The sequence below is a fragment of the Trematomus bernacchii genome, unplaced genomic scaffold (assembly GCF_902827165.1).
Source record: "Trematomus bernacchii unplaced genomic scaffold, fTreBer1.1, whole genome shotgun sequence".
Taxonomy (NCBI): Eukaryota; Metazoa; Chordata; class Actinopteri; order Perciformes; family Nototheniidae; genus Trematomus; species Trematomus bernacchii.
The window spans coordinates 8,274,138-8,302,087 of record NW_022987720.1 but is presented as its reverse complement, the minus strand read 5'-3'; the positions used below and the strand labels follow the sequence as shown (position 1 = coordinate 8,302,087).

The 27,950-nt window shown below is 39.9% G+C and overlaps 2 protein-coding genes across 2 annotated transcripts; one reads left to right on the top strand and one right to left on the bottom strand.

Moving 5' to 3' along the window:
* Positions 1-209: 209 nt before the first annotated feature.
* anapc2 (anaphase promoting complex subunit 2) lies at positions 210-14,424 on the top strand. The gene is given in 15 exon segments (XM_034142739.1): positions 210-554; positions 1,411-1,660; positions 2,150-2,471; positions 3,187-3,319; positions 3,798-4,059; positions 4,766-4,885; positions 5,512-5,629; positions 6,759-6,937; positions 8,079-8,220; positions 8,845-8,920; positions 9,465-9,668; positions 9,779-9,911; positions 11,030-11,136; positions 11,138-11,272; positions 13,111-14,424. Coding segments are annotated over 15 exon segments (2,490 nt in total). The 5' UTR covers positions 210-455; the 3' UTR covers positions 13,321-14,424.
* Positions 14,425-14,544: 120 nt separating this feature from the next.
* On the bottom strand, positions 14,545-27,332 carry si:dkey-16l2.16 (ras-related protein Rab-35). The gene is made up of 7 exons (XM_034142740.1): positions 27,139-27,332; positions 24,067-24,879; positions 22,073-22,123; positions 18,134-18,257; positions 17,630-17,754; positions 17,129-17,253; positions 14,545-16,612 (listed from the first exon to the last, which is right to left on the bottom strand). Exons 2-7 carry the CDS (start codon positions 24,119-24,121, stop codon positions 16,463-16,465), a joined length of 630 nt encoding a protein of 209 aa, XP_033998631.1. The 5' UTR covers positions 24,122-24,879; positions 27,139-27,332; the 3' UTR covers positions 14,545-16,462.
* Between the last annotated feature and the right edge of the window lie 618 nt (positions 27,333-27,950).

The following is a 27,950-nucleotide window of genomic DNA, read 5'->3' as shown; positions in this document are numbered from 1 at the left end:
ATTCTCCTAAAGGCTATTTCAGATGTATTTATTTATTCAGAAATGTAAATCACTAATGACAATATCACTTGTCCTTTCTGATGAGGTGCATGCAGTGGTGACCTGTAGGGGGCAGTGCAGTGGTGACCTGTAGGGGGCAGTGCAGTGCCTCCTGGCACTCAGTTTGCCGGAAATGCACGCAACGTAGAAGAAGAAAACACCGAAGAGAAGAAGTAAACCCGCGATACGCGAGCTAGAAACATGTAACGTTATTTCAAATTAATAACAGAAGACTTTCCTGAATTTTATCGCAATAATTGTTTTCAGAAATTAATAAAAGTCACATCCAAGACACAATGCGTATGTATACATAGACGTATGGGACGTTATAACACCACACAAAAAATCCCCCAAAGTTTAGATGTTTTACTCACACTAGCTAGTAGCCTACCTATTTCTGAAGAAAGTCCAAGAAGATGGAGGATATTGGGATGGAGGAAGACTCTGCCGAGATTTCGGGATCTGCACAGAAACAAGGGGTGGCTGATGCCTGGGAGACTGTCACTGCTGCTTTGGTGAGTGGACTCATCCCTGGACTACTGTAGTAACCCGGAGTCGCCATACTCCATTCAATTTGTTAACGATTTGAAGTTTTAATGCTTGTAGCGTCAGTCAATTTTGAGTGTGACACACCACAGCTAAGTCCGCCAACTAGTAATAGTGTTCGGTTAAATTCGGCGTACATAACACGCTGTCTCTACCTTTCTCTTTACTTGTAATAGTCTTCCTGTTGCTGTTCATTTATTTCATGATTTAATGTTTTCTTGCTCGTAACATTGGTCAGTACCTATTTGGCCATTAGGTAGGATAGTCCACTGATAAGTAGTGCTGTCGTTTTAAATGTGGCATGCATGCAGATGCATATAACACTGTTATTCTTTTTACTTATATTACTCTTATTGTTGCTAATTTAGGTTACTTAAACGACTACTCCACTACATTTCAGCTACAAATATCATACGTTTACTTCACTACATGTTTTAACATTCATAGACACTAGTTTTTTTTTAAATATAAAAAAACATGATGGGCTTATATGGTATGATTTCGTTTTGTAATACTCATGAAACCAGTATTTTAAATCTGAAGTGAATTCATGTTGACAAATAAATTTTTTTAATGTGATTCCACATTACATTTCATATAATTTGTCAGTGATAAAACAGAAATGTTATAATATATTACTGTTAAAATAGCCATTCTGCATAACAAGTACTTATAATGTTTGATACGTTGAGTCCATTCAGCTGATAATACTGTATTTTACTAATTTTACTAATTTAATGTGAAACGTATTGAATTCAATACTTTTTTAGAAAAGGGTTCTGAGTACTTCTTCCACCTCTGGATTAATCTTTCTTTATATTCCAGATGTCCCCTGGTGGCCCGGGGCCGGAGCAGGGCCTCTGGGACTCGTTGGCCCTGCTGAGCGGGGAGGGTCTGGGCCGGCTGCTGGGCGGCTGGCTGCTGGAGACCCTGCAGATGCGTCTGTCCTCCGCCGTGGTTCCAGAGTTCTGGGCCGAACTCAAACAGCCAGAGAACGAGCTGGAGGAGAGAGGCCGGGCCTGGGTTCTGCTCACCGCCTTCCAGACTCTGTTAGGACGACTGGAACCTTTCCTGGGCAAGTGGAACAATTAATTGAGTAGATGGGTTCAATACTGATCACTGAGGAAGAGAATAAGGGCCAGGCAGTAAGACTTTTTTGATGTTGAATTTTGAGAATTCAAGGATGAAGGGAAAATATTGGGAATAAAATCAAACGGTATTAATTCCTGGCATAGGGAAAAAAATATATAAGGTTTAGATTACATTTTAATTTAAAGAATAAAGTACATTTTTTAAGAAAAGTCAAACTTTTAGTATTAGTTCCAGGCATATAAGTTAAAAGAAATAAATAATTTTGGAGAATAAAGTCAAAATGTTCAGATTAAAGAAACACTTTTATCATTTGCGTAAGGCATAAGTAAAAAGAAATAAAAGGAGGATTTTGTATTTTAAGGTTCAACCTGATATTTTAAGTTTGAGTGAAATTGTTTAGAAAAAATCCAACTACTTTAGCTCTCTATCAGGGAAGCATCATTATTAAAACATCTCCTCTTCCTCCTCTCAGGTGGTCTGGAGAGGCTAGAGTCGTGGCAGGACGAGGGCCGTGGCAGTGTCTGTGGGCCGGGGCCCGGGGGCCTGCAGGAGCGAGCCTTCACCATCATCAGGGCCCTCCTCCTCTTCTCCCCCTCCCCCGTCCTCCAGGAGCGAGTGCTGGAGTTTTACAGCAGGACCTTCTCCGTCTACATGCACCAGGAGGGGCAGGCGGAGGACGGTGCCGAGGCTCCGGAGGGGCCCGAGGGAGGGGTCTGTCCGGGCTGCGGGGTCCCCACTCAGCAGTGCTGGTGTAAGGAGGCCCTGGAGCAGCTGAAGGAACTCAGCCACATACTGTGAGTGGACTGGAAGAAGATGAAGAACACTGCTGATTATTTCCAATGCACACACCCTTTAGTAATATTTCATGTAAGAAGGTATCGAGTGGTGCAGGGATGACTTGTTTTTGTAATCTGACCCTGAACTCAGCATCTCCGTGGTTCCCTCCACAAATTCCAATGTGATGTTTCCATTGGATTCCGAATGTTTGTGAAATATTAAGCTCCGTAGGGAACATTTTATAATTTTTGAAGCGTATATATAATCTCCAGGAGTAAAAAGCTAACATAAAGGAACTAAATCACGGTCATGACATTACTTCATGTCAATACCTTAGTTTGTTTAGCTAAGCTAAAGGTGGCTAATGTTTGGCGTGATGATGTAAACACTTGCTAGCAACCACTATTTTCAGCGAAACATAGAAGCTTCATAAATGAACAAGTGGGTTATTTACTGATGTATTCTATGTCCTACAACATAATCTCTTAACTTCAGCCTTATTTTAGGCATCCAACCAAAAACCCATTAAAAAAAACCCATTGACTTCCAGACGTGATAACCAGAGGTGATGAAATGCTGACTGCAGAGAACTAGCACATTGTTGCTTTGAGTTGAAATAAAGAATAATACAGAAGAACATCAGCATTATACGTTAAAGACATTGTAGATTTCAGCTAGACAAAATAATGCCTTTCATGTTATGTCATATCTTTTTCTTTTTTGTGGTTATAGATCCAAGCTGCAGCTGCTGGAGTGGGTGAGCTGCGAGGCCGTCACCTCCATCCTCCACAAGCTCATCGAGCAGCGCATGGAGCAGCACTGCAGGGGCGAGTACGAGCGCTCTTTCCTGCTCGAGTTCCAGACGGTAAAGCATCCATCAATGTTTCTTAAACGCACAATATTTAATGTTCTAAATGTGGTGGTATCATGAAGTAGTGTGGCGTCATTGGTTGTTCTATATTTTGCTGACACCTTTACAAGAAACCATATGAAACTACGACATCATTTTAGGGACAGTGTTTTTTTATAATCAGGGTAAATAGATTTATGAGAATGAAAAACTCTGAGACTTGTGGTAAATATACAATAAAGCGTTATGTTGACTTGAAAATATACTGCTTTTTTTCTGTCATTGTAAATATCTTTCACGGGATTATCACCCCTCCAAGATTTGTAATAGTTTTACCCTATCGACGTACAAACCCAACGTTAAATTGATAAAAATCTACACATTTTTGGGAAATATTTGGGATAATATCACAAAAGTTAAACCTATTTTACAAATAATCTCAAGAAATCTTGTCTTGACAAATGTTATATTGGTGATTGTTTTCTGTGAGCAGTGGCTGGAGCTGGTTCTGGGCTGGCTGAGCAAAGTGTTTGCAAGCGAGGCAGAAAAGGACGGTCTGGTACCTGCTCCTGGGGCTCCTGGTGCTCCTGGGGCTCCTGGTGCTCCTGGTGCTCCTAGCGTTCCCAGTACTCCCAGTCTCCAGGCGGGCCAGCCGGGCAGTTCCGTCCTGAAGCAGTGGAGATGCCACATGCACCAGTTCTTCTGCCGGATCTACGTCAACATGAGGATCGAGGAGCTCTTCAGTATAATCAGAGGTGAGACAGAAAACAGTTATATTGGGGTTATATGAACGTTTCCCAGACTGTCTAAGGTTTTTTCTTTTTAAGGTGTTTGGCCTTTTGACAATGCTAGGCTAAATGTGTTAACTCACAGTCTTTGTGCTAAGCTAAGCTAAATGCATCATGGACTTATCTGAAATGAACCTGCTTGTCGTCTCAAAATAAGGGAAATTGTAGTTGAGTTAGGGACAGAAATGTTTGACTTTTTTTTTTACTTTTGTACAACCCTGAATTACATTAAGGTGGAGACTTGCTTTTAAAATATAACAGAGGAAAAATGTTTGGAATCAAAAATAAAAAACCTAGATAAAAATGGTGTTTGAAAATTAAGCGAAAAAAGTCCCCAAAGCTTAAGATTGGTCTGCATGTAATTTGCAGGTGCACAATAAGAAAAACTGGATTTTTCAAGTTCAGTACAAATATCCAGCACCTGAAAAATAATCAAATCATTAGAGCATGTTTCATTAGGGCCAACAGCAACAAAGTAATATAAGAGGTTAAATAATACCTGAAAATAGGACCTGCAAATGAAATAGAAGCAAGTGTTTATCACGCCTCACAGAGAGAGTATGAGTACTAAATGATCTCTAGCAATACATCTTAGTGAAGAGTGATAAACAGCATCGAGGAATTTACGTGCACAGATTTACAGACATGTCCTGTTTTCCAATCTTTTTTCCAGATTTCCCAGAATCCAAAGCAGCCATTGAAGATCTGAAGTTTTGTCTGGAAAGAACCAACCAGAGGCAGCAGCTCCTCACTTCTTTAAAGTCTGCGTTTGAGAGCCGTCTGCTGCACCCGGGTGAGAACGCCTCTGCAACTAAAGAGCAGTGTTTGAAAAATGGTGAACGTGTTTTGGTGAGCTCTGCGTTTGTGTTTACACTAAGAAACACTTTTATATAACTAAGCTGTGTTGGATGAGTGTTCCTTTAACTCACTCTTGTTGTGATGATTGGACTTGTTTGGAATATCATTTTGATCACCTAACTGGTTTTTGTTTCATATTATTAATATAAATACACTATTGTATATTTTGACATTTTTCTTGTTATATTTGTTTGGGCACATTTATACTTTAACTTCTCTGTTTGTATACATATATTTCATTTAAATTGTATTTTTTTGTTTATTTATTTATTTGTTTCATTTTAACATAGAGCAACGGTTACAAAATCCCCTAGGACCAATACAATATTTTAATTGCTTGATTGATTGATTAAAGAAAACAGAAATACAATATACATGTTACTATCTGCAATATCCCTTTAATAAGCCCAATATGTACTTCTGCAAATCTACTATCTATTTGTCTTTACATGATCTTCACTAATACACTATTTAACTATCTAATATGTGCAACAGTATATGTTGAGTGATAACACAGCAGAAGTTGAACTAACCTGTCTTTGTTGATCTATCCTCCCTCAGGGGTTCACACGTCAGATATCCTCACGGTTTACATCTCGGCCATCAAAGCCCTCCGAGAGCTGGACCCCTCCATGGTCATCCTGCAGGTCGCCTGCCAGCCCATCCGCAAGTACCTCAGGTGAGGGCATTCAAACACCACTTCCTGAGGAGGGTTACAACACCAAAGGCTAGATACAACGTTATTATATCAGCCTGATGGGGGTGCTATAACAGCCAGAGGAGTGAACATTTTGAAAGGCTGACACTCCTTGACTTGACTTTTTACAGTTATCCCAATGTCATCTACAAGAGAGCCAGTAGGACGATGGATGCCACCATGATGGATTAGGAGCTAATGTGTGATGAGCAGACATGTTGGGTGTTTCTCAATGTCGAGTAAAGCTGCTCCAGAGCCACTATTTCAAGCATACTACGTCATCGAGTGCCGCTGAAGGACTGTTCCAATGTCCAGCATACTTGGAATTCTACCGAGCCCGGCGTACTTCGTAGCGAGAAATTTCGAGGCTGCACATGAGTAGACTCCGCGGTCTTAAAATCCCCACAATGCTTTGCGCACGGACCAATTTCCCCAAATATGTGGCGGAAAATGTAAGGCGGGGCCTCTCATATGACGCACACCTGCACACTTGCTCGCCTGTTCCACTCTTTGTTTTCCGAATGCCAGGAAGTATTCTTGCCTCGCTTCTGAAGCAAGTGACTAGGAAGACATGTGCTACCAAGCAAGCGTACTCGACATTGAGAAACACCCGTTGTCTCAGGGAAACATTATACATGAGCAAAAAACATGGCCGACATTGAAATAGGAATTAATAGAAAATATTGTTGTACTTTTTACTCTGTTTGATAAGATCATTTGAAATACCTGGGAGATTCAGATTAATAGTACAAAATAAAATCAACTAATAAGTATCATTATAATTATATGCAAATAGATATCAAATGTTTTGTTTTGGTGAAATGTAAAACTTAACCTGCAGGATGTGTAGTCAAATACAAAAAAAGTCTTCCTTCGTTGACTGCAACCTCAAAAGTGATGTTCACCTGAAAGCATCAATAATGATAAACCAATAATATAATATATATTATTCTGAAAGAGGCGGTTGTTAGTACTTTTACTTTTGGCAATTGAGGTATATTTTGATTCAGACACTTTGGACTAAAGTAACATTTTCAATGCAGGCCTTTCACTTCAGGTTTTATCGTTATATTTAAATGTATTTAAAATATCTTTGTGATTGTGGTTGAAGGACCCGGGAAGACACGGTGCGGCAGATCGTGGCCGGCCTCACCGGAGACGCTGAGGGCTGCACTGATTTAGCCTCGGAGCTGTCCAGAGGAGACCCGGTGACTCTGGAGATGCAGGACAGCGATGAAGAAGGGGCCGACCCAGAGGACTGGACTCCAGACCCCACCGACGCTGTTCCTGGTCAGTGAATGCATCATGTGTTTCTTCCATAGACTGTATATATAAAGGTTTCTTCTGAGGCTTTTGGGGCTCATTTGGCTATAATTACCAGCTAGCTAAACACTATACCGCTAATTACACAGCTTCTTACTTAAAGGGGACCTATCATTTAAATATAGCATGATAGGTCCACTTTAACACATCACTAATTGATGATAAAGATTGTATTACTTAAAAATAATTGGTCTGTTTTAGTATTAACAGCTGGAGCTGCGCAACAGCAACATAACTTAGAATGACCGCAGCACTGATAGAGGTCATAACTCTTTTTCTTTTTACTGGGGATTGTTTAGCAATCATGAATCCAGAGTTACGTGCTTTCCACATTTTAAAATGACATTTCCAAAAGTATTACATGTTTTTTTCTGATGGAGTAATAGAAAACTATTTTTGCCACAAGGCAAAGCAAGTTTATTTATATAGCACCTTTCAGCACACGGCAATTCAAAGTGCTTTACAAAATAAAATAAAAGACATTTAAGAAGAAATACAGCAGAAACACATAATGTAATGGCATTTAAAAACAGGCATTAAAAAGCAAAGATAATCAAATAAACACAACATGTATAGAATACATGAATAAAAGCCATACTGCAGTGTGGATATAAACCGCTCAATCAAAAGCAGCGGCAAAAAGATCCGTTTTCAGTCTGGATTTGAAAGTAGTAAGAGTTGGAGCGGACCTGCAGGATTCAGGGAGTTTGTTCCAGTTAGTCGGGGCAGCTAAACGCTGCTTCTCCATGTTTAGTTCTTACTCTTGGAACAGAGAGCAGACCCGTCCCAGAGGACCTGAGACTCCTGGATGATCCATAGTTATGCAGGAGATCGTTAATATCATTTGGTCCTAAACCTTTCAATGCTTTAAAAACCAGCAGCGGTACTTTAAACTCAATTATTTGACAGACTGGAAGCCAGTGTAAAAACTTCAGAACTGGAGTGATGTGATCCACTCTTTTAGTGAGCAACTGAAATATAAGTTATTACATTCACTAGACCTCTTTCTGGGGAAGGATTTGACTGAAGGTAGACCTGTCATCAGACCGGAGGATGTCTATAAAAGTAATCACAATCGAGTATTGATCTGCTTTTGTTGTATTTTCAGATAAGATGGGCTCGAAGCGTCGCTCGTCAGACATCATCAGCCTGCTGGTCAGCATCTACGGCAGTAAGGACATCTTTATAGACGAATACAGAGCCGTGCTGGCAGACAGACTGCTGCACCAACTCAACTACAACACCGCCAGGTACACCTGAACATCACTCTTTTCTGTGCTATTCTACCCAGACAGATGATACAAATTAAGAACAAAAATGCTTTAGTACATACTGCTCTTCCAAATATATATAGAGCAAACAAAAACAGACTCTTTACAGAATCCTCCTGTGTAATCAGCACAAAAAGCAGCTTCAATAACAACGGGACAATGTGCTACAAATACATTGTAATATGAGTTGTATGCTATTTACCAGATTCAGAAATCAGCTTTATTGCCAAGTCCTTTTTACTTTCTACTCAAATTAGGGATCTCTATGATTGATTACAGCAGTAACAGTGGAACTTTATTCCATAGATTATAGTTTCCTACGTGGGTTTTCACATTAAAGAAATTGATTTTTTAGTTTTAACATAAGAAAAAAGTACTGCAAGTACTGCATCCAACAAATATAAATAGATATTATTAATAGGACTTTAACTTAGTGGTATTTGCAATTATGTACAAGTTGGAAATGGGTATTTACTTAAAACAATACAGAGCATTTCCGCAGCTTTAGGTAATATCTTAAATCCTAGATTCTTAAACATAGTTTGAAACGTACTGTGTCCAAAATGTTCTTTTGATGGTTTTTGTTCTCTGTTGTGTTTGCAGAGAAATCCGTAACGTGGAGCTGCTGAAGCTCCGGTTTGGAGAGTCCCACATGCATTACTGCGAGGTCATGCTGAAGGTAAACACTGATGATGTTTAATCACTGTAATCTCAGCGTGGATCGTACTCTTTACATCTGCGGCAGATATACTCATTTAAAGACAAGCACAATGCCTTATTCTTTTTTTATTGAGTAGTATTTGGTCAGAAAACGCATGACACCAGGTTCAGGTTATTTTATTGGTACGCCTACGCTAGAATTAAGTTGACAACAATGATTCCACTAAGTTCATTTTAGAAAAAGGAACTAAATTAATGGACTGATAAAAAAAAAAAAGGGAATTAATAAAATAAAAAAGGAATTTAATTAAACAACTAACTAAAACACTAGAGAACTATTTTACTCTATTTTTGGACTTATTAAAAAGAAATGTCATTAATTAACAAAAAAAGGTAACTTAAACAACTTACTAAGACAATAGCAGAAAATAATAAATTCAAATAACAGAAATAATCAACCAAATAAAATAAATAGTTGCTCAATTAAGCAACTACTTAAAAAAAAGAAAAGAAAATGACGACTGTTTTGCTTGGCCCACACACCTTCCTTCCTCCTGTCTCAGGACATGGCGGACTCCCGGAGGATCAACAGTAACATCCGGGAGGAGGAGTCCCGTCTGAGCGAGGAGGAGCAGCCCCCCCTCTCCCTGTCCTCCATCATCCTGTCCTCCGAGTTCTGGCCTCCGCTGAAGGAGGAGAAGCTGGAGCTGCCCCCCGTCGTCTGCCAGGCCATGGAGGCCTACACCCACCGCTACGAGAAGCTCAAGGTGGAGCTCACAAACCGTCACATTAGATTAGAACAACTGTATTGATCCACACATTTGGTAAACAAACAGTATAAATAAACATATGAACAGCAGTTTGTCTCCTGTTTCAGGCCATGAGGACGCTGAGCTGGAAGCCTCACCTGGGCTCCGTCACTCTGGACCTGGAGCTGGAGGACCGCACCCTCACCAACCTCACCGTGTCCCCCATCCACGCTGCCATCATCCTGCACTTCCAGGACAAAAGTACGATCTCTCATGTCCTGGTTTCTCCCCTGCATTTGCTGGATTCTTTTTTCTTGTGCACAAGACATTTGAAGATTAAGGCTCATGCTGTCATCTTGTTTTTATTAATTTATTAGAATTCTTTTAAACCATAAAATGCTAAATAATTGAGATATGTACGCACAAATAATTAAAGGTCCCCTATTATACTGTTTTTCATTACTTTATTATAGGTTTCAGATATATACAAAACATGTCTCTGAAGTGTTTGGCTGAAACACCAAACAGATCATTGCAGCATCCCATAATCCCCTCTGTTTCAGCCCTGTTTCAAAAGTGCTGATTCACTGGGTGTTTCTCAATCGCGAGTACGCTTGCTTGGTAGCACATGTCTGCCGAGCATCTTGCTTCAGAAGCGAGTCAAGAATACTTCCTGGCATTCGGAAAACGAAGAGTGGAACACGCTAGCAAGTGTGCAGGTGTCCGCCACAGATTTGGGGAAATTGGTCCGTGCGCAAAGCATTGTGGGGATTTTAAGACCGCGGAGTCTACTCATGTGCAGCCTCGATATTTCTCCAAACGGAGTACGCCGGGCTCGGTAGATTTCCAAGTATGCTGGAGATTGGAACAGTCCTTCGGCGGCACTCAATGACGTAGTATGCTTGAAATAGTGGCTCTGAAGCAGCTTTACTCGCGATTGAGAAACACCCTCTGTCTGTAGCTTAAAATGCTAATGAGCTGCTGCTGGCCACGCCCCTCTGAGAGATATTTGGTTAAAAAGAACGGTGCTCTAGGAGGAGATTCAGGTGATAAGGTGGGGGGGGGGTTACCTTGGTTGGTTATTGGCTAATGGTCACACAATCCAAAAACACATTGTGACATCACAAAGTGGCCAAACTCTGATCAGCTCATTTTCAGACAGGATTTTATATAAATGGATCAGGACAAAAAGTGAGCGAATAATTTTTTTCTGAAACTTTCCGAATCTCATATTTATGTATAAAAGTAGATTTTGCATAATAGCTGACCTTTAACAGAAAAAACACTGAGTCTATATTTAAATCCGTATAAGCTTTTTTATGCATTTATAAAGTACCCCCCAATTTCAAATGTTTTTTTTTCCTTTTTGTCCTCGTCAGGTTCCTGGACGCTGGAGGAGCTGAGCGTGAAGCTGGGGGCCCCGAAGGAGCTGCTGCACAGGAAGCTGGCTCTGTGGCAGCAGCACGGCGTGCTGAGGGAGGAGGCGGGGGGGGCGCTACTACGTGGTGGAGACGGGCTCGTCCAAAGAGAAGATGGACAGGGGGGTGATGCTGATCGACAGCGACGAGGAGAGAGACTCCAACACCACCACCCAGTCGGAGCAGAGGGAGGAGAAGCTGCAGGTGAGCATCACTCACTGCTCTCATTCAGTACACATCTTCTACATATCAGAGAGAGCTGCGTCTGATCTCTGGGTAGACTTTCTTTAGATTAACCTGCACATATTATTGTAAGAAACGGTTATCTGGAAAATTGCATAATTTCTTTGCTTGATGGCGTGGAGAGCTTGGTTACCATGCTGTGCCTCTTGATCTGGAAGTCTCTATAACCACACTTATTTCAATTATCTAATAATTAGCAGATTTCTTTCTTGATAAATCAATGAAATGCTATTGAATAAACTGGCAGACTATCAACATTTCCATTCCAGTTTCTCAAATTCAAATGTGATTTACATATAGTGAGTAATTATTAGGGATGTCCCGATCACCTTTTTTTGCTCCCGATCCGATTCCGATCATTTGATTTTGACAATCTGCCGATACCGATTTTTCCCGATCCGATCTTTATGCAATGCATTAAGAGGAAAAAAAAGGTAACAGATAACGGCTGGTCATCCAACGCGATGAATTCAGCTATCTTGGCTGTTATTTTGTTGGCCTTTTCACTGTTCTGGGGCAGTTTCTCTTTCCTTTTAAAAGTCTCTGAAAGTGTTGGTTGTTTCAGTGCCGTTACCTGAGTGGCCGCTGTGTACTCGTCGTGTTGTTGTTGGTGGTGTTTGTATTAGATTGGTCATGTTGAACGTAGCTCTGTTCTTTCCACCACGCGGAACCTCCGCCTTGCAAACATTGCATCTGGCTGTTACACTGCCTTCGCTTTCAATTTTATAATACTTCCAAACTCCTGACATTTTCTCTGTCCCGACTCCCGAGGCACCAGCTGAACGTAGCCTCTTGTTAGCTTACTGCTACTATTAGACACTGCGCCCACTCTGTTGCCAGATTTGAGAGAAATAAGCAACCAGGTCTATGAAAACAAGCCCAAAAGAAGCAACACATACATGATGTTGTGTAATTTTAACCCAAAACTAAGGCCTCAGGATGACTTTAAGACGTGAACATGGTCATTTTTGTTTTGTAACATTAAATAAAATGTATAAAAATATTTTATAAAAAAAAAAAAAAAAAAAAAAAAAAATTCCGATCCCCGATTTTTTTCTCCCGATCCCCGATCACGTGAAAATCACGTGATCGGCTCCGATCCCCGATCACGTGATCGGATCGGGACATCCCTAGTAATTATTATTATAGTTAGCAATTCATTTTCTTTGGCTCGTCTTGAGCCACTTCACCACTGCAAACAACACGACGTTGATTCGACGCACAGATTCAATGTGAATGTGTTTATTTCTGATCTTTTAGCTATATTGAATGTCATTTTTTATATTTGGTCACCACGTTCACAAAGGTGAATGGCAAGAACAGTAAGCATCCAGGTAGCATTGTAATTTAATAATTTAAATATAAAGGTGAATTACCCTCATGTATAAATGATACATACAATGATGCCCTAATTAAATGCATGATTCATGTTAATAGAGATACAAAATGCATGACAAAAATAGCCCCAAAACATTTTAAAGTATTTATTGTTGATATATATTATATTAAAAGGTGCACATTTTCACATCCAACATATTTTTCACAACTTCTCTATGGGATAAATAAAGTATAATGATTTTGATGATGGTCAAGACATTACAAAATACTGATAGAAAATAGTGCAAGTGACATAATGGTGCCAGTTAAATGCAGGAATAAGTAGGATAAATAATATATAAAGTTTGAATGGCTTATAGAGTTTCACAAGTCATGTTTGTGTAAAGCTCCCCATGTAGTTTAAAATAATAATCAACCAGACGAAAAGGCCCTGCATAACTTCTGAACCCCCTCCTCTGCAGTTGTTCTGGGCCTACATCCAGGCCATGCTGACTAACCTGGACAGCATGACGCTGGACCGCATCCACTCCATGCTCCGGATGTTTGTCGCCACGGGACCCGTCGTCACGGAGATGGACATTAATGAGCTGGAAGGCTTCCTGCAGAGGAAGGTGAGGGAGCATCAGCTGCTGGTGTCTACAGGCGTCTACAGGCTCCCCAAAGCAAACTGATGGGAATGGGGGGGGGGGGGGACAAGGAGAGTGTGACAGCAGTACTAAAGGTGCTGATTGCAGCTATAAAAATGACTTTGTGCAGACAGACTTTTATCTGATTAACTCTGACATTTATGTGACAAGCTGAAAGAATTCATTAACTTCAGAGTTATTTTCATCAGCGTGTCAAACTGGATTTTCACGTGATGTATGAATGCAGCATTTTCTTACTGGGGCATTCCTCTGAAAAGTTGGATTTCAAAATAAAAGCACTTCGAATCAGTGCAGTGTTTTGATGCTGCTTCCACATTGCTGTGGTTACTGGTGTTGAACACAAATGTATTGTTAATATGAAAGCTCTTTAATGTCTCCTGTGTGTGTCTACTTCAAATGAACCAGGAAGGACACTATATTTGTACTTACTATGGTGTTTAAACAATGCTCAATCGGTACTAAGGGGCCTAAAGTATGCCAAGAAAATATCCCCCTCACCATTACACCACCACCACCAGCCGCAGCAGAAATCAAGACTCATCAGACCAGGCAACATTTTTCCAATCTTATATTGTCCAATGTTGGTGAGACTGTGTGAATTGTAGCCTCAGTTTCCTGTTCCTAGCTGTGACAGGAGTAGAACCTGGTCTTCTGCTGCTGTAGCCCCTCTGCTTCAAGGTTCCACGTGTTGTGGTTCAGAGAGGGTCTTCTGCATACCTTTGTTTCAACGAGTGGTTATTTGAGTTACTGTTGCCTTTCTATCATCTTGGACCAGTCTGGCCATTCTCCTCTGACCTCTGGCATCAGCAAGGCCTTTCCCCCCAGAGAACGGCCGCTCACTGGATATTTTCTCTTTTTGGGACCATGTTCTGTAAACCCTATGATTGTGTGTTAGAATCCCAGTAGATCAGCAGCTTCTGAAATACTGAGACCAGCCCGTCTGGCACCAACAACCATGCTACGTTCAAAGTCCCTTAAATCACCTTTCTTCCCCGTTCTGATGCTCTGTTTGAACTTCACCATGCCTACATGCATTGAGTTGCTGCCATGTGATTGGCTGATTAGATATTTGCGTTAACGAGGAGTTGAACAGGTGTACCTAATAAAGTGGCCAGTAATTCAATTCAATTGAGAATGATGCTGGACATTTTTTTTTTCAACTTTAAGACAACTTTTAGGAGTATCTGAGTCTTATTTTGAAGGAAGTGGTTATTTTCTTAAGATAAAAAAATCGACATACAAACCGAGTCTGGATTTATTGCTTTATTTGGATTTGGACACATTTGCTAGGCAACAGCATTTTATTAAAAAACAACAATAATATACTAATGAACATTTTGGGCCTGTCCTGCGTTGTTACACACACGTCTTGGATTACAGGCCTCAATCTAACTGAAATAAGACTGACCCATCACACAGGTTAGTGTGAGGTTACACTTTAGTAACAACTGCACCCAGTTCCCTTTCAGTGGTAAATACGTTTACTGTATTAAGACAAAAATTGGCACATAACAGTGGTTTACTAGTGCAAAGTTAAAGGACCGTACCGGAGATTAGATGTTTTAGCTCATACACCACAACCACACACTTTTAATCCATATCTAAAAATAGGGCTGCCTAATATATCTATATTATATCAATATTTCGACAACAGACTCCATATCGTCTCTGGTTTCGGATATCGTAATATTGTGTTGTCTTTTCCTAGTTGTAAAGGCTGCGTCACAGTAAAGTGATGTACTTTCCTAGGTGTTATATTGTTTCCTTTTAACTACTAATTCATTAAATCCATTTATAATTATTGATCAAAAATCTCAAATATATATTTTGTGAACGTAGTCATTATCACAATACCCCGGGTACAAAGATATTTGATTTTGTTTTCATAAGATATCTTTACGATTTGTTTTGTTGATAAAAAGGCAACAATTTTATCTCTGCAATAACCATCACAGTTGCAAGGGGAAAAAAGCCAATTGAGTGACTACATTTCCACTCGGACTTTTGCTTTGTGTTCTGGAATCTTTTATGAATTTTGAGAATTGCAGGTAGGACTTAATTGCCACTTCCTGTGTACATTTTTTATTATAAAGAGCACTTGGTAGTTTTCCCGTACATCAGGCGTAGACAACACTGTGCATCTGTCATGTAAAGGGCTTAAAGTGAGTCTCATAGGGGTCACTTCCTGTTGCTTGTGGAGCTATCACTATGAGTAAATATTGACATGTAGATGTCTTCAGGTCTGTCTTATATCCGTCATCTGGTGAGGCTAAACACATACTGTGAAAGAAAGCGCACTACATTTCATGGCATCTGTCCAATAGCTTTAAACATTTCTTGTGTTCAAGTTGAAACGTAATGTTGGCAGCAAAGGAAGGTAAGAGGTCGCCCAAACGTTGAGATAATCTTGCACGCCTGAATATCAACATTTCAAATTAATCTGAGCTTTAATTTGTGGAAACTATGTTGAAAATGTATTTGTTTTGGATTAAATAAAAACATCTGGTAGCATCACCTGGGAAATATTTCACCAATGTCATTTTAAATTAATCTAGAAACTAATTAGCAGGTTAAAAGACTTTGAAACGTTATTAGTAGAGTCCTGTTACAAACAAAAAGTGTATGCAAACACTATGATCTATAGATGGTATTTTCAACAGCAAATCTGAGCATTTATTTATAGAACTGTCTGACTTACCAAGAAAGTCTCCATCTGCACGGCAGCGGAGCAAAATATAGGAAACGCTTTTTTTTTTTATACTACTACTTTACTTATATTTTGTGTTCCTATTATCCTTGTGTGAACTCTTACCTGTGTTTCACTCTTATTTCTGCTCTGACACCTGAAGGGCACGCTTTGTGTTTTTCTAATGAGCTAACAGTCTATGCTCTGCAGCTTCAAAATAGCATCTACAATGTGATTGTGGTAGTAAATGGGCTAAAGTCTCACAGAAAACCCCCAGAAGGATCCTTTAACTCGTTGACCCTCCAGGCTGCTACATGCAGTCAGTGCTGACAGACTGTAAACCCTCTGCCTCAGGTCCCCTCTCCACCTGCAGCCAGTGAACTCCACACTTCCAAACGTCTGCAGTTTGACACGCAGAGACTTTTCTCCTAAGGCACGTTTTCCCCATCTTGTCTGAATGCTCTTCGTGGTGGAGTCTGTTCAGCAGCATTTCTTCGCTCTCTTCCGGCGGTCCCGGTCTCGGTGGGAGTTGATGTTCACCGTGTCTTTCTCCCGCTCTCGCTCCCGCTCCGCTCGGTTCTGGCTCTGCTTCTTGGTCCGGAGCACCATGTGGGTGAAGGCCATGAACATCTGGACAAAGCAGGACGGGACATTTCAATTAATAGTTTTTAAAATGAAATTAATTAGGATTTTATAGATGGAATATGGGTTTTTTTGTAAGGTAAAAATAATAATACAATCAAAAAAAATATATATAAACACAAAAATCAAATAATTATAATAAACAAAAAATAATTATAAATAAAAAAATGCATAAGGATATAGAAAGATTGAACTTAACATTAATATTTATTTTAGGATTGATGTTCTATACATGGGCCAACTACCTGCAAACATGTATATATATATACATATACATATACATATATACATATACATATATACATATACATATACACATATACATATACACATACATACATACATACATACATACATACATACACACATATATATATATATATATATATATACACACACACATATACATACATACATACATACATACATACATACATATATATATATATATATGTAATGTCGAATACAGCATGGTGACTTTTTATTAAATCATTTTGAAGTTACCTCTTCCACGTTAATGTTTTCTTTGGCACTGGTCTCGAACACCCGAACCCCCATTGACTCCCCAAAACGCATTGCATCCTGGGTATCCACCTGTCTCCGGGTGGGGTCGTCACTTTTGTTTCCCACTAAGAGAGGAACAGGGGAAATTATACATGACTATTTTTCAGGACAGGAACAATTTCAACGTTTTATTATTATTTTCATCTCATTGCATATGAACAGACTAAAACAAACTGGGACTTTATCCTTAAGTTAGTATTGTGTATACTATCTTTTAATTTGTTTTCTCACTTTATCTATGAGAATTGCATAGAAAAGGAAATGATGATTTTAGAGAAACCATTTTAATTCCAATATTAGCTTTGTGATGATGCAGCTGTGAAGCCTCCAGTGGCCCTTCAATGAACTGCAGTGTCTGCCACTGTGTCAGAGCCTGAGAACAGTCCACCATGCAGATCACATGAAACACACTTTAAACTGAAATAAATACGGTGGACTCACCCAGGATCTTGCAGACGTTGTCACAGTTCTGGGAGATTTCGTTTAACCACCTCTTAACATTTACAAAAGACTCTGGATTTGTCACATCGTAAACTATAATGACCCCGTGGGTGTTTCTGTAGTACCTGCGCAAAGAAGGATGAATTCATGAAGTGATACACCATGGGGCTCAAATGAAAGATGAAAAGACAAAACAAAAAAATTGAAGGATCTTGTAAACTAAATATACGAGGAGAAAGTTAGTATGAAAATAAAATAAAACATGTTTATATCCTTGGTGAAAGATAGAAAGAAATGTGAAAATTAAGATGAGAATAAATTAAAAAAAAAGATTTTCACTGCTTTCTTTCTTTTTCTTCCTTAAATCTGTTGTTATTTGATGTATTTATTTGTTGTGTATGCCCTGTAACAATATCATTTCTTAAAAAAAAGAAAACATTTACAAAGAAAAGTGTGGAATATTGCTGAATATAAAAGCAGTGTTGTTGCGTGTAGGATTATTACGTTGAGGTGATGGTTCTGAACCTCTCCTGCCCTGCCGTGTCCCAGATCTGCAGCTTCACCCGCTCTCCATCGATGTCCACGGTGCGGATCTTGAAGTCCACCCCGATGGTGGTGATGTAGCTGCCTGCAGGAGAGGAGCGTAAAGCATCAGACCCACAGAGACAGACTGTACTGACCCACAGAGACAGACTGTACTGACCCACAGAGACAGACTGTACTGACCCACAGAGACAGACTGTAGTGACCCACAGAGACAGACTGTACTGACCCACAGAGACAGACTGTACTGACCCACAGAGACAGACTGTACTGACCCACAGAGACAGACTGTACTGACCCACAGAGACAGACTGTGCAGACCCACAGAGACAGACTGTACTGACCCACAGAGACAGACTGAACTGAGACTGTACTGACCCACAGAGACAGACTGTGCTGACCCACAGAGACAGACTGTACTGACCCACAGAGACAGACTGTACTGACCCACAGAGACAGACTGAACTGAGACTGTACTGACCCACAGAGACAGACTGTACTGACCCACAGAGACAGACTGTACAGAGTACAGACCCACAGAGACAGACTGTACTGACCCACAGAGACAGACTGTGCAGACCCACAGAGACAGACTGTACTGACCCACAGAGACAGACTGAACTGAGACTGTACTGACCCACAGAGACAGACTGTACTGACCCACAGAGATAGACTGTACAGACCCACAGAGACAGACTGTACTGACCCACAGAGACAGACTACAGACCCACAGAGACAGACCCACAGAGACAGACTGTACTGACCCACAGAGACAGACTGAGACTGTACTGACCCACAGAGACAGACTGTACTGACCCACAGAGACAGACTGTGCAGACCCACAGAGACAGACTGAGCTGACCCACAGAGACAGACTGAGCTGACCCACAGAGACAGACTGTGCTGACCCACAGAGACAGACTGTGCAGACCCACAGAGACAGACTGTGCAGACCCACAGAGACAGACTGTGCAGACCCACAGAGACAGACTGTACTGACCCACAGAGACAGACTGTACTGACCCACAGAGACAGACTGTACTGACCCACAGAGACAGACTGTGCAGACCCACAGAGACAGACTGTGCAGACCCACAGAGACAGACTGTACTGACCCACAGAGACAGACTGTGCTGACCCACAGAGACAGACTGTACTGACCCACAGAGACAGACTGTGCTGACCCACAGAGACAGACTGTACTGACCCACAGAGACAGACTGTGCTGACCCACAGAGACAGACTGTACTGACCCACAGAGACAGACTGTGCTGACCCACAGAGACAGACTGAACTCTCCCACAGAGACAGACTGAACTGACCCACAGAGACAGACTGTACTGACCCACAGAGACAGACTGTGCTGACCCACAGAGACAGACTGTGCTGACCCACAGAGACAGACTGTACTGACCCACAGAGACAGACTGTGCTGACCCACAGAGACAGACTGTACTGACCCACAGAGACAGACTGTGCTGACCCACAGAGACAGACTGTGCTGACCCACAGAGACAGACTGAACTCTCCCACAGAGACAGACTGTACTGACCCACAGAGACAGACTGTGCTGACCCACAGAGACAGACTGTGCTGACCCACAGAGACAGACTGTACAGACCCACAGAGACAGACTGTACTGACCCACAGAGACTGTATTGACCCACAGAGACAGACTGTGCAGACCCACAGAGACAGACTGTGCTGACCCACAGAGACAGACTGTACTGACCCACAGAGACAGACTGTACTGACCCACAGAGACAGACTGTACTGACCCACAGAGACAGACTGTAGCATCTGGAGCACCTGACCTGCATGCACTCATCCACTCCTTACCACAAAGACAGCAGACACAAGCTGTGACATTTACATTAAGATAAGACCCTGACATACACCGGCGTTTAAGGGAATAACTATTTTCTCCAACCTGGGTTTTCTTTTTGTGGTTTTGTTATTCCAGCAACATGAACAATCAGAAGATCTCACAGATATTGGAAAACCAAAAAGTAAACATATAGTATTTTATATTCGGCATAATTCAAATGATTAGCTGCAATAAATGTCTACTGGCAACTTAAAGGGGGCCTATTATAGGCTAATCATTTGTTCAGCTTCATACTTGTATTTTGTGCCTCTACTGGCACATTTTACATGCTTTAATGTTCAAAAAGTATTTTTTCCTCATACTGCCTGTGCTAATTCATGTGCAATATCATTGTTTCTATGAGCTGTTAGCACAGTTTTTCTATACTTCACTTATTCTACTGGATTTTTTTTAAATAATTTGTTACAGATCATACTGGAACCAGCAACAGAAATGGTAAAGCCTATTTTTGTATGTCCTGTGTGAGTTAAAGATTATTCATATATAATATACTTCTAATTTTAAGGACTTCAGAGCAAAATAATCATACAAGTTTTAAGTAAAATTATAGAGAAGGAATAAATAATTATGAGCCAACCTATATCACAATAGAATCAATATAAAAATATACAGAAAAGACACTTTTATATTCTTTGATGATATACTGTATCACCATAACGCCCAGGCCTTTCACAGTGTTGAAAAGGGGAGGGGACATTTGGGACAGGAGATTTCTTCTACATATACAATTGTTGGGAATGTGATTGGTGGGTCAGAGTAATTACTTACAAAGATCAGAAACTATTTAAGACATGTTTAAAGTTACTGATCATTGCTTGCCTGATTTTGGTCATGTGAAAATAAACCTTGATGGAAGTGTTTCATTTGCTAGTCAGCAAGCTAGGTTTTCAAACATTAAGCTTTGAACAAGTGGGGACAAAAGCCACCATGCCAAAAAGGGGTGGGGACACTGCATCCCCAGTGTAAATGACACCTATGTATGACGGCCTCCAAAGAAATGGGCCGGAATTTTGCCTGAAAAGCCATAATAACCGTGTGGAAAATGCAAGAAATCCACCAAATGAACATAGCCTTGAATAGTATATGTTAAATATTTAATGACAAACGTTGAGGACGTCTTTCTATCCATTGACCCCCCAAAATGTCTTCATGTTGTACAAAGGGTTTCCTCCCTGTGGAGCTGCAGACAGGTCAGGACAGCTCTAGCCCAGCAGAGATAAGATGGCTCACCTGATAACATGCTTGTAATTCTCTGCCTCACTGTAGAGCATGAAGTGTTTGGGCATGTAACTGCCACTTACACATGTTTAGAATACACAACTGTTTAGTCCACACATTTATCAATTATTACACTATTTATTCTTTTTAGTTTAGATATAAACTCGAGATTATATGGTTTCAATTGATGTTACATGGTTTTTGTTAGAGCACTAATAAGTCTTCTCCAAGTGAACTTTGATCCCTTGGATTGGTGTGTTTGGTAGATCAATAAAAGAAAGAAAAGAAAGAAAGCTCCCGAGCAGAGCAGCAACATCTACACGTTCAGTCATCCAGTGGACATTTTAAGGCTTATCAAATCTATATTTATAAGATTTAAGATCTCAAAATCGTCACCTTTGGCTCAGATTGCCACTTCTCACACATCCATTTCAGTCTGGTTCTCATTTTCGGTTCCTCTTTTAAACAATCAAGAATCAGAAAAAACAAATGTTTATATATAAATGTATACATTTTTACAGTATTCAGTATTTGTTCACCTGTAAAGCATTTCATTTAACATTTTGTTCCTATTTTATATGTATATGATGTTATTATTACTGCACTTTACTTGCATTATTGGAGGAGCCTGGCACTTAAGATGTTCATTGCCAAAAGTGACGCTGTAGCTATTGTGCATATGACAATAAAGCCTTTCAATGTTGATGCTCTCTGGGTATTCCTACTAATAAATACAAGCTCTAGTTCGGAGGAATGTCCTGTCATTGGACTTGCAGCAGAGGTTGGAGACTCACCAGAGAAGGAGTTGTCTGCGAAGCGGAGCAGCAGGCTGCTTTTCCCCACATCTGAGGGAGAAGCACATCAAAGATTAGCTCGTAAATAACTGCGTGAATATTAATTTGACCAATCAGGAACAGACGAGATAGTCATGTCTATTTTTACTATCAGAAAAATCAAGAACATCTCCTCCTTCCTGAGTGACAGTAGTAATTAAAACACAGGAGGGGCAGGAAAACCAAAGTGAAACGAAGCGAGATATAAGAACAAAGGATAAACTCAGGCTGGAGAAAAAGACAAAGACATGCTTGTTTAAATAGAGATTACTCTCCTGAAAACTGTTCCTAGAACATTTCCCCGAAAAAACATGTGCTAACTTGTTCAGAAGAGACTTGATCAACCAGAATGAAGCAGCTGCATGCTGGGAAATACAGCAACATCAACACAATCTAAGGCTTTCACAAAATGTTGATCAAAGTTTCTCTGGTTTATTATTTATATCATGTGTTCAAGTCAAATGATTATGCTTTTTATTCTATACTTAGATGATTTCCCCAAAACATATGTTGTTATGATGCTATTAAAGGTAGGGTAGGTAAGTTTGAGAAACCGGCTCGAGATCGCTAGAATTTGAAAATACACAACCGGAGAAAATCTGCCACTTCCTTATAGAGCCCCTCCTCCAACACACACGAACGTGCACATGACCAATGAGGGCACGAGATAAGTTTGTGCACAGATGGAAGGCTGACAGGCAGGTAGGCCATCCAGTTATTTTAGCCGGGCCGGCTAAAATGATTGGTCATACTTTTTACAGTATTACGGCTTCCACAGATGACATATTTTTATGGATTTTTTGTCAAAGCACTTAAGATATTCATTGCTATCGGGATGTTAAGAGCATTCCATGGAATATAACAAATAGTGTATCTCGAGCCGGTTTCTCAAACTTACCTACCCTACCTTTAAGTTGCAGAACATGACAACTGTTAAACATAACTACAAAAATGCAGTGTTTAGACCTCAGATGATGCAAAGAAATGCTAATTATATTACATAATACAAAATAAAATCCATATTTGGTGGAATAACCCTACATTTATCTCAGAGGTTTAATGCTTTGAATTAAATTATTTCTACTTTAGAAACATGTTGCGAGTAGTTTAAAGGATACAAACATAAAGGTTATTTTACTCAAACACATCATTGAATACACTTTTTAAAGGTGGTCTTTTTTCCAGAGCTGTTCCCAGTACAGTATATCTCAAAACTACCACAATATGTTACCCATGAAAACTAAAGCATCACTGCAAGATATGTGTTGTAATGCAATGCAATATCTTGGTAAAACAAGTCTAAAATGGCGTGATCTCGCAATGTCCTGAATCTAGCGAGGTAATGTGATTCATGCACATTTTCAATTGGGTTTATTGAATAGTTTGTCAGCTTTTTTTTTACTTGAAAGATGAGCAAAACCTGCAGGATGTGTTTTTCTCAATCCAAATTGGCATTGCTTCTTTTGTTACTAGTTCCCCTATATTGTCACCAGTCTTGAGTAAAAAAATAGTATTTCGGGCAAAATTGTACATTACCATTAACTAAGAAACATACAGCTCAAGTTCTTAATGATGTTGTTTCAATCAAATCAGATTAGCTTCTTTTGTTACTAGTTTATCCAATGTTGGTTCCAGCTGATCAAAAAGGTCAAATTGTGTTTATTTTCTTTGTATAATAACTCTGGCGTTTTAGGCTTTCATTTATGTGCAAACTAATGACCAAGGTGAAACATACAGCTCATGTTTTGTCAATACAAATCTACTTTACTTCTTTTGTAACTCGTTTCCCAAATCTCCTTTAATTGTTGGTTTCCTAAGCATTAGAGAAAAACCTTTGGGAACCGCTAACTTGCAAGGTGCACATGAATGCCGTTTCTCTCTTGTGGGACTCCATAAACAACATGCTTTGACTTCAACAGAGTATTTCATATGAATAAAAACAAAAAGGCACTAACTGGAGTCTCCGATGATGAGCAGTTTAAAGAGATGATTGTAGTCCTTCCCCGCCATGTGGAAGGCCTCGCACTGTATTCCCAAGTCAAATCAGTTTCATAAGAGGAGGCGATATTCCTGATCTCCCCGGTGTTTCCTTTTATTATTCCCTCCTTATGCTACGAGCTCAGAGCAGCACAAGAGTTTGTCCAAAAATCACAGGCATTCCCGCGCCAATGAGACGACATTCCAGTTGAAATTTCTCTGAAACTTTTTGGGAGTTTCGGTTCAGAAGTTCACATCATGTCGGTTAGGATTCACGGTGGGAGCACATCCGTTTCTGGAGATTTCTGCATGTATGATTCATGCTGAGAGCGGCCGCGTGGTCGCACCTTAGTTCCAGTTCCACCCGATGACACTCCAGCCGGGGATTTCCAACGGTTTCTACACTAACTCGCTGATTTTCTGACATCCACAGTTGTGTCAGTGAACGGTCTCCTCTCCTTTAATGCAGAGGTCTATGCCTTCAAACCAAAGGATGCATGATGGGGGATTTTGCATCTGGTGGTTGTTGCTCTGACAGCCAAATGGACGGGTGTTATTGCCCTGAAATCCGCCACAGCTTACTCATTAACTCCATGCCTTTTTCTTTATAAAAAAGGAGAAGCGAGAATAGGAGACGTTCCTCTTTTTCTCTGCAGTTCAGTCGTGGTTACATCTACAGAGTTTCATTTGAGCCGCTCCTTTAATTTCAGTCCAGTTCCTCTGCGTGCTGGGTTAAAAGCTAATCCCACATGAGGGGGTTTATTGCTTATTCAGTCCAGGTTTACAAGGTGCTAAACAGAGAAAATAAAAAAATAGGTTAACGGTTAATGTTAAGAAATAGTCCAGTGCTGTAATTAAGAACACATTTGAAATACGTGTACAATCAAGACATACTTTACCTAGAATATTTACTACTTGATTAAACTTCAGAGGAAAATATTGTACTCTTTAATCTATCTGTTTAGTTTCTTTGAAGATTCAGATTGAAACAAAATAAAACAATGATTTATAATATATTGTATTACATTAATGATTTATTGGTGAAATCACAAGTTACCTGGCGCTATATAAACTTCCCGAGATAAAAGAAATGGACCATAACGCATGCCAATACTTTGAATGCAGGAGTTTTTCTAGCCACAGCAAATCCTTACGATACGATTGTGTTCTAAGTACTACTAAAATCGCAACTTTTCCTTAGTATTTGTATTTATAGCCAGATGATTTTGAATGTTTGTGATGCACTGAAAGAAGAAGAGTTTGAATATGTGCTTAGAGAATTCACCTCCTTCTTAATGTAAAGGAATTATTTAGAAAGATGCTTGGATCAGCTGGAAAATGGATCATCACAAAGCTGAAAACAGGGCTGCTTTTCTGAAAAACTTATAAAAAGTTAACTTTTTATGAGCTACGTGGTTCTCACAGGACAGTGACCACCCTACAAACATTATAGACCATGATGCATTGCTGCAGATTAAACTAGCCAACAGGTAAAAGTAGGTAAAAACATATACTGCAGTAAAATGCACCACAAGGCAGCGGTCATATGAATCCAAACATTGACAGACAGGAAACATACTCCTGCACAATCAATACCTTTTTCTTTAACTACATTTAGATGATGCATACTTATACTTAGATGACATTTTGAATGAAAGACTTTGACATGCAGTGGAGTCTTTTCACAGTCTTATGGGTTATTTGACTTCCTTTAAGTACCTGTATACTTCTTCCACCACTGCCCCTGTGATTATCAGTTCTTGTTTTATTGTTGTATGGACTGTATGCCCTTCCTTAGCTCCCTCCCTGCTCCTCAAACAACAGCTGAGTCACTAAATATAACTTCCTCATCCTGCTGAATCCACCCCCATCTTAAAACTTAGCAGGGTTAGCTAGGTAGCACCAACAAAAACAGTCCCTCTGTGTAGCTGCCAATGCGTTTCCATGACTTGCACTAAATAGGGAAGTTCAAAGTGGAGTTTGGCAGGCTGCTGCTGCCATTTGAAATAAGTAAATGGGACTTTGCTAATGGGAGTTAATAGAGTCACAATGCGTTACATTTTGCATGGAAACACAAATGGCCGCTTATAAAACGTGTCATTTAATGATTATCTCTCTATTATAAAAGGTTAACACCTTGAACTATACAATTACAAATGGTGCTAAGTCTCACATTAGTCATCATTCAATTCGGCTTAGTATGATCCCTCATTTGTTTGTGTAAAGTACAGACTTCATTATTGACTTAAAATTAAGGCATAATTATATATCTGGAAGGGACGAATTTAAGTATAGTACCTACATATTGAGAATATAAGGTTTAATTCGCTTGGCACGGGGTGTGAGCACTTAAAGTGAATATGCAGATTTGTTTCCAATATTTTGAACGCAGTCTGGCGTTAATGTCTAACAAACACCAGAGGAACGAATCAGCGGCCACAGGTCAACTTGCACTGCTGGTTTACCGAAAGGTCGAAACGTAATCGATGTCTACTGAATTGGCACTAATGTTTATTAATTTAGTAACAAGTTAACCGTTTAATTCAGCTCTGTGTGTGACACTGACTCACTACTTACCGTCACGCCAAACTCCCAACGAAAATCTCTTATTTTCATGTAAATCAATGGGAATATGCAACTTTAAGCCTTTAAATTTACTTTAATTAATACATAAAAGTGTGATCTTCAATTCGGCACACTTTAATTAGGTGGATATTGAAGTATTAAATGTGTCACCTAAGTTTCGGCGACATAATGTTACGGTTTCTAACAGCGAATTGAGTAACATTTTCTTTAAGGTACACATTGACTACTTAAACCGGATGAGAAACAAGGCCATAACAGTTCATACAAATCGCAATACGTGTTTTAAAAGATGTTCGTCGCTGCTAAAGAGCTAGTAAACTTTAAAACTTCTAGATTTGTCTATCCAGTCTGGAGTGACGGTCTGTGGGCCTCGCGCTGACTTGCTCCCGACACCAAGACGTCAGGAAACTTCTCACTCCCCGGAGAAACTTTGGACTGCTGTTTAATAAAGATATCACACTTACTTTGGTCATTTACGTGTACTTGTTGGTCTGTCACCGGGTCGTGTTTACATATCCGCGGTAAACGTTGTTGCTGTCCCGGTGGAGTCGCTGGAACCCTGGAATGTCTCGACCACACCTGCCTGTCTGCAGCTGATGACCCACTCTCATCATCTGAGGCTGCCTTCACGTCATGTGGGAAAAACCTACACCGGCCAACCGCTGTGTGCAGACCTGGTGCAGACGGTCATTTGTTTGGTTAAATTCAATACAAATATGACGATTTAAGATTGTTTCATCAAACTTAATAAAACTATTTTATGTTTAAAGAAAGAAATAGAGCAATATATTTATGTATCACTTATTCCTATAAATATATTCAACTGTTTATTTATATGTGCCGCTAGGTCTTTTTCATATATTTGTTGACTTGGGTATATCCATGATATACGTGATTAAGCCTATCCAAAGTTAAACAGAGAAGAACATATTAAGAAACAAGATCAAAACCATTTTCTAATTAAGTCTAGGTAATTTCCACCAAAATGAACAAGACATATGGGTTAAGTCTATAGATTGTATAAATAAAGGTTAAATCAATTTCACAACACTGCTTGAACTTTCGCCCTAAATGCTCAAATGTAGTATCTGAGATTTGTTTGAAACTAGGAATATAAAGAAGCAACCAACCTAACAAATGATTGCACAATTCCAATTTGAAAAGTGCAAGAATAGCCAAATCATTGATTGTGTAATCCTTCCGCCCACAGCCTGTTCAACCCTCGCATGAGAAAGAATGCTGAAGTTAGTCATTTCATCACAATTTATGCCATTAA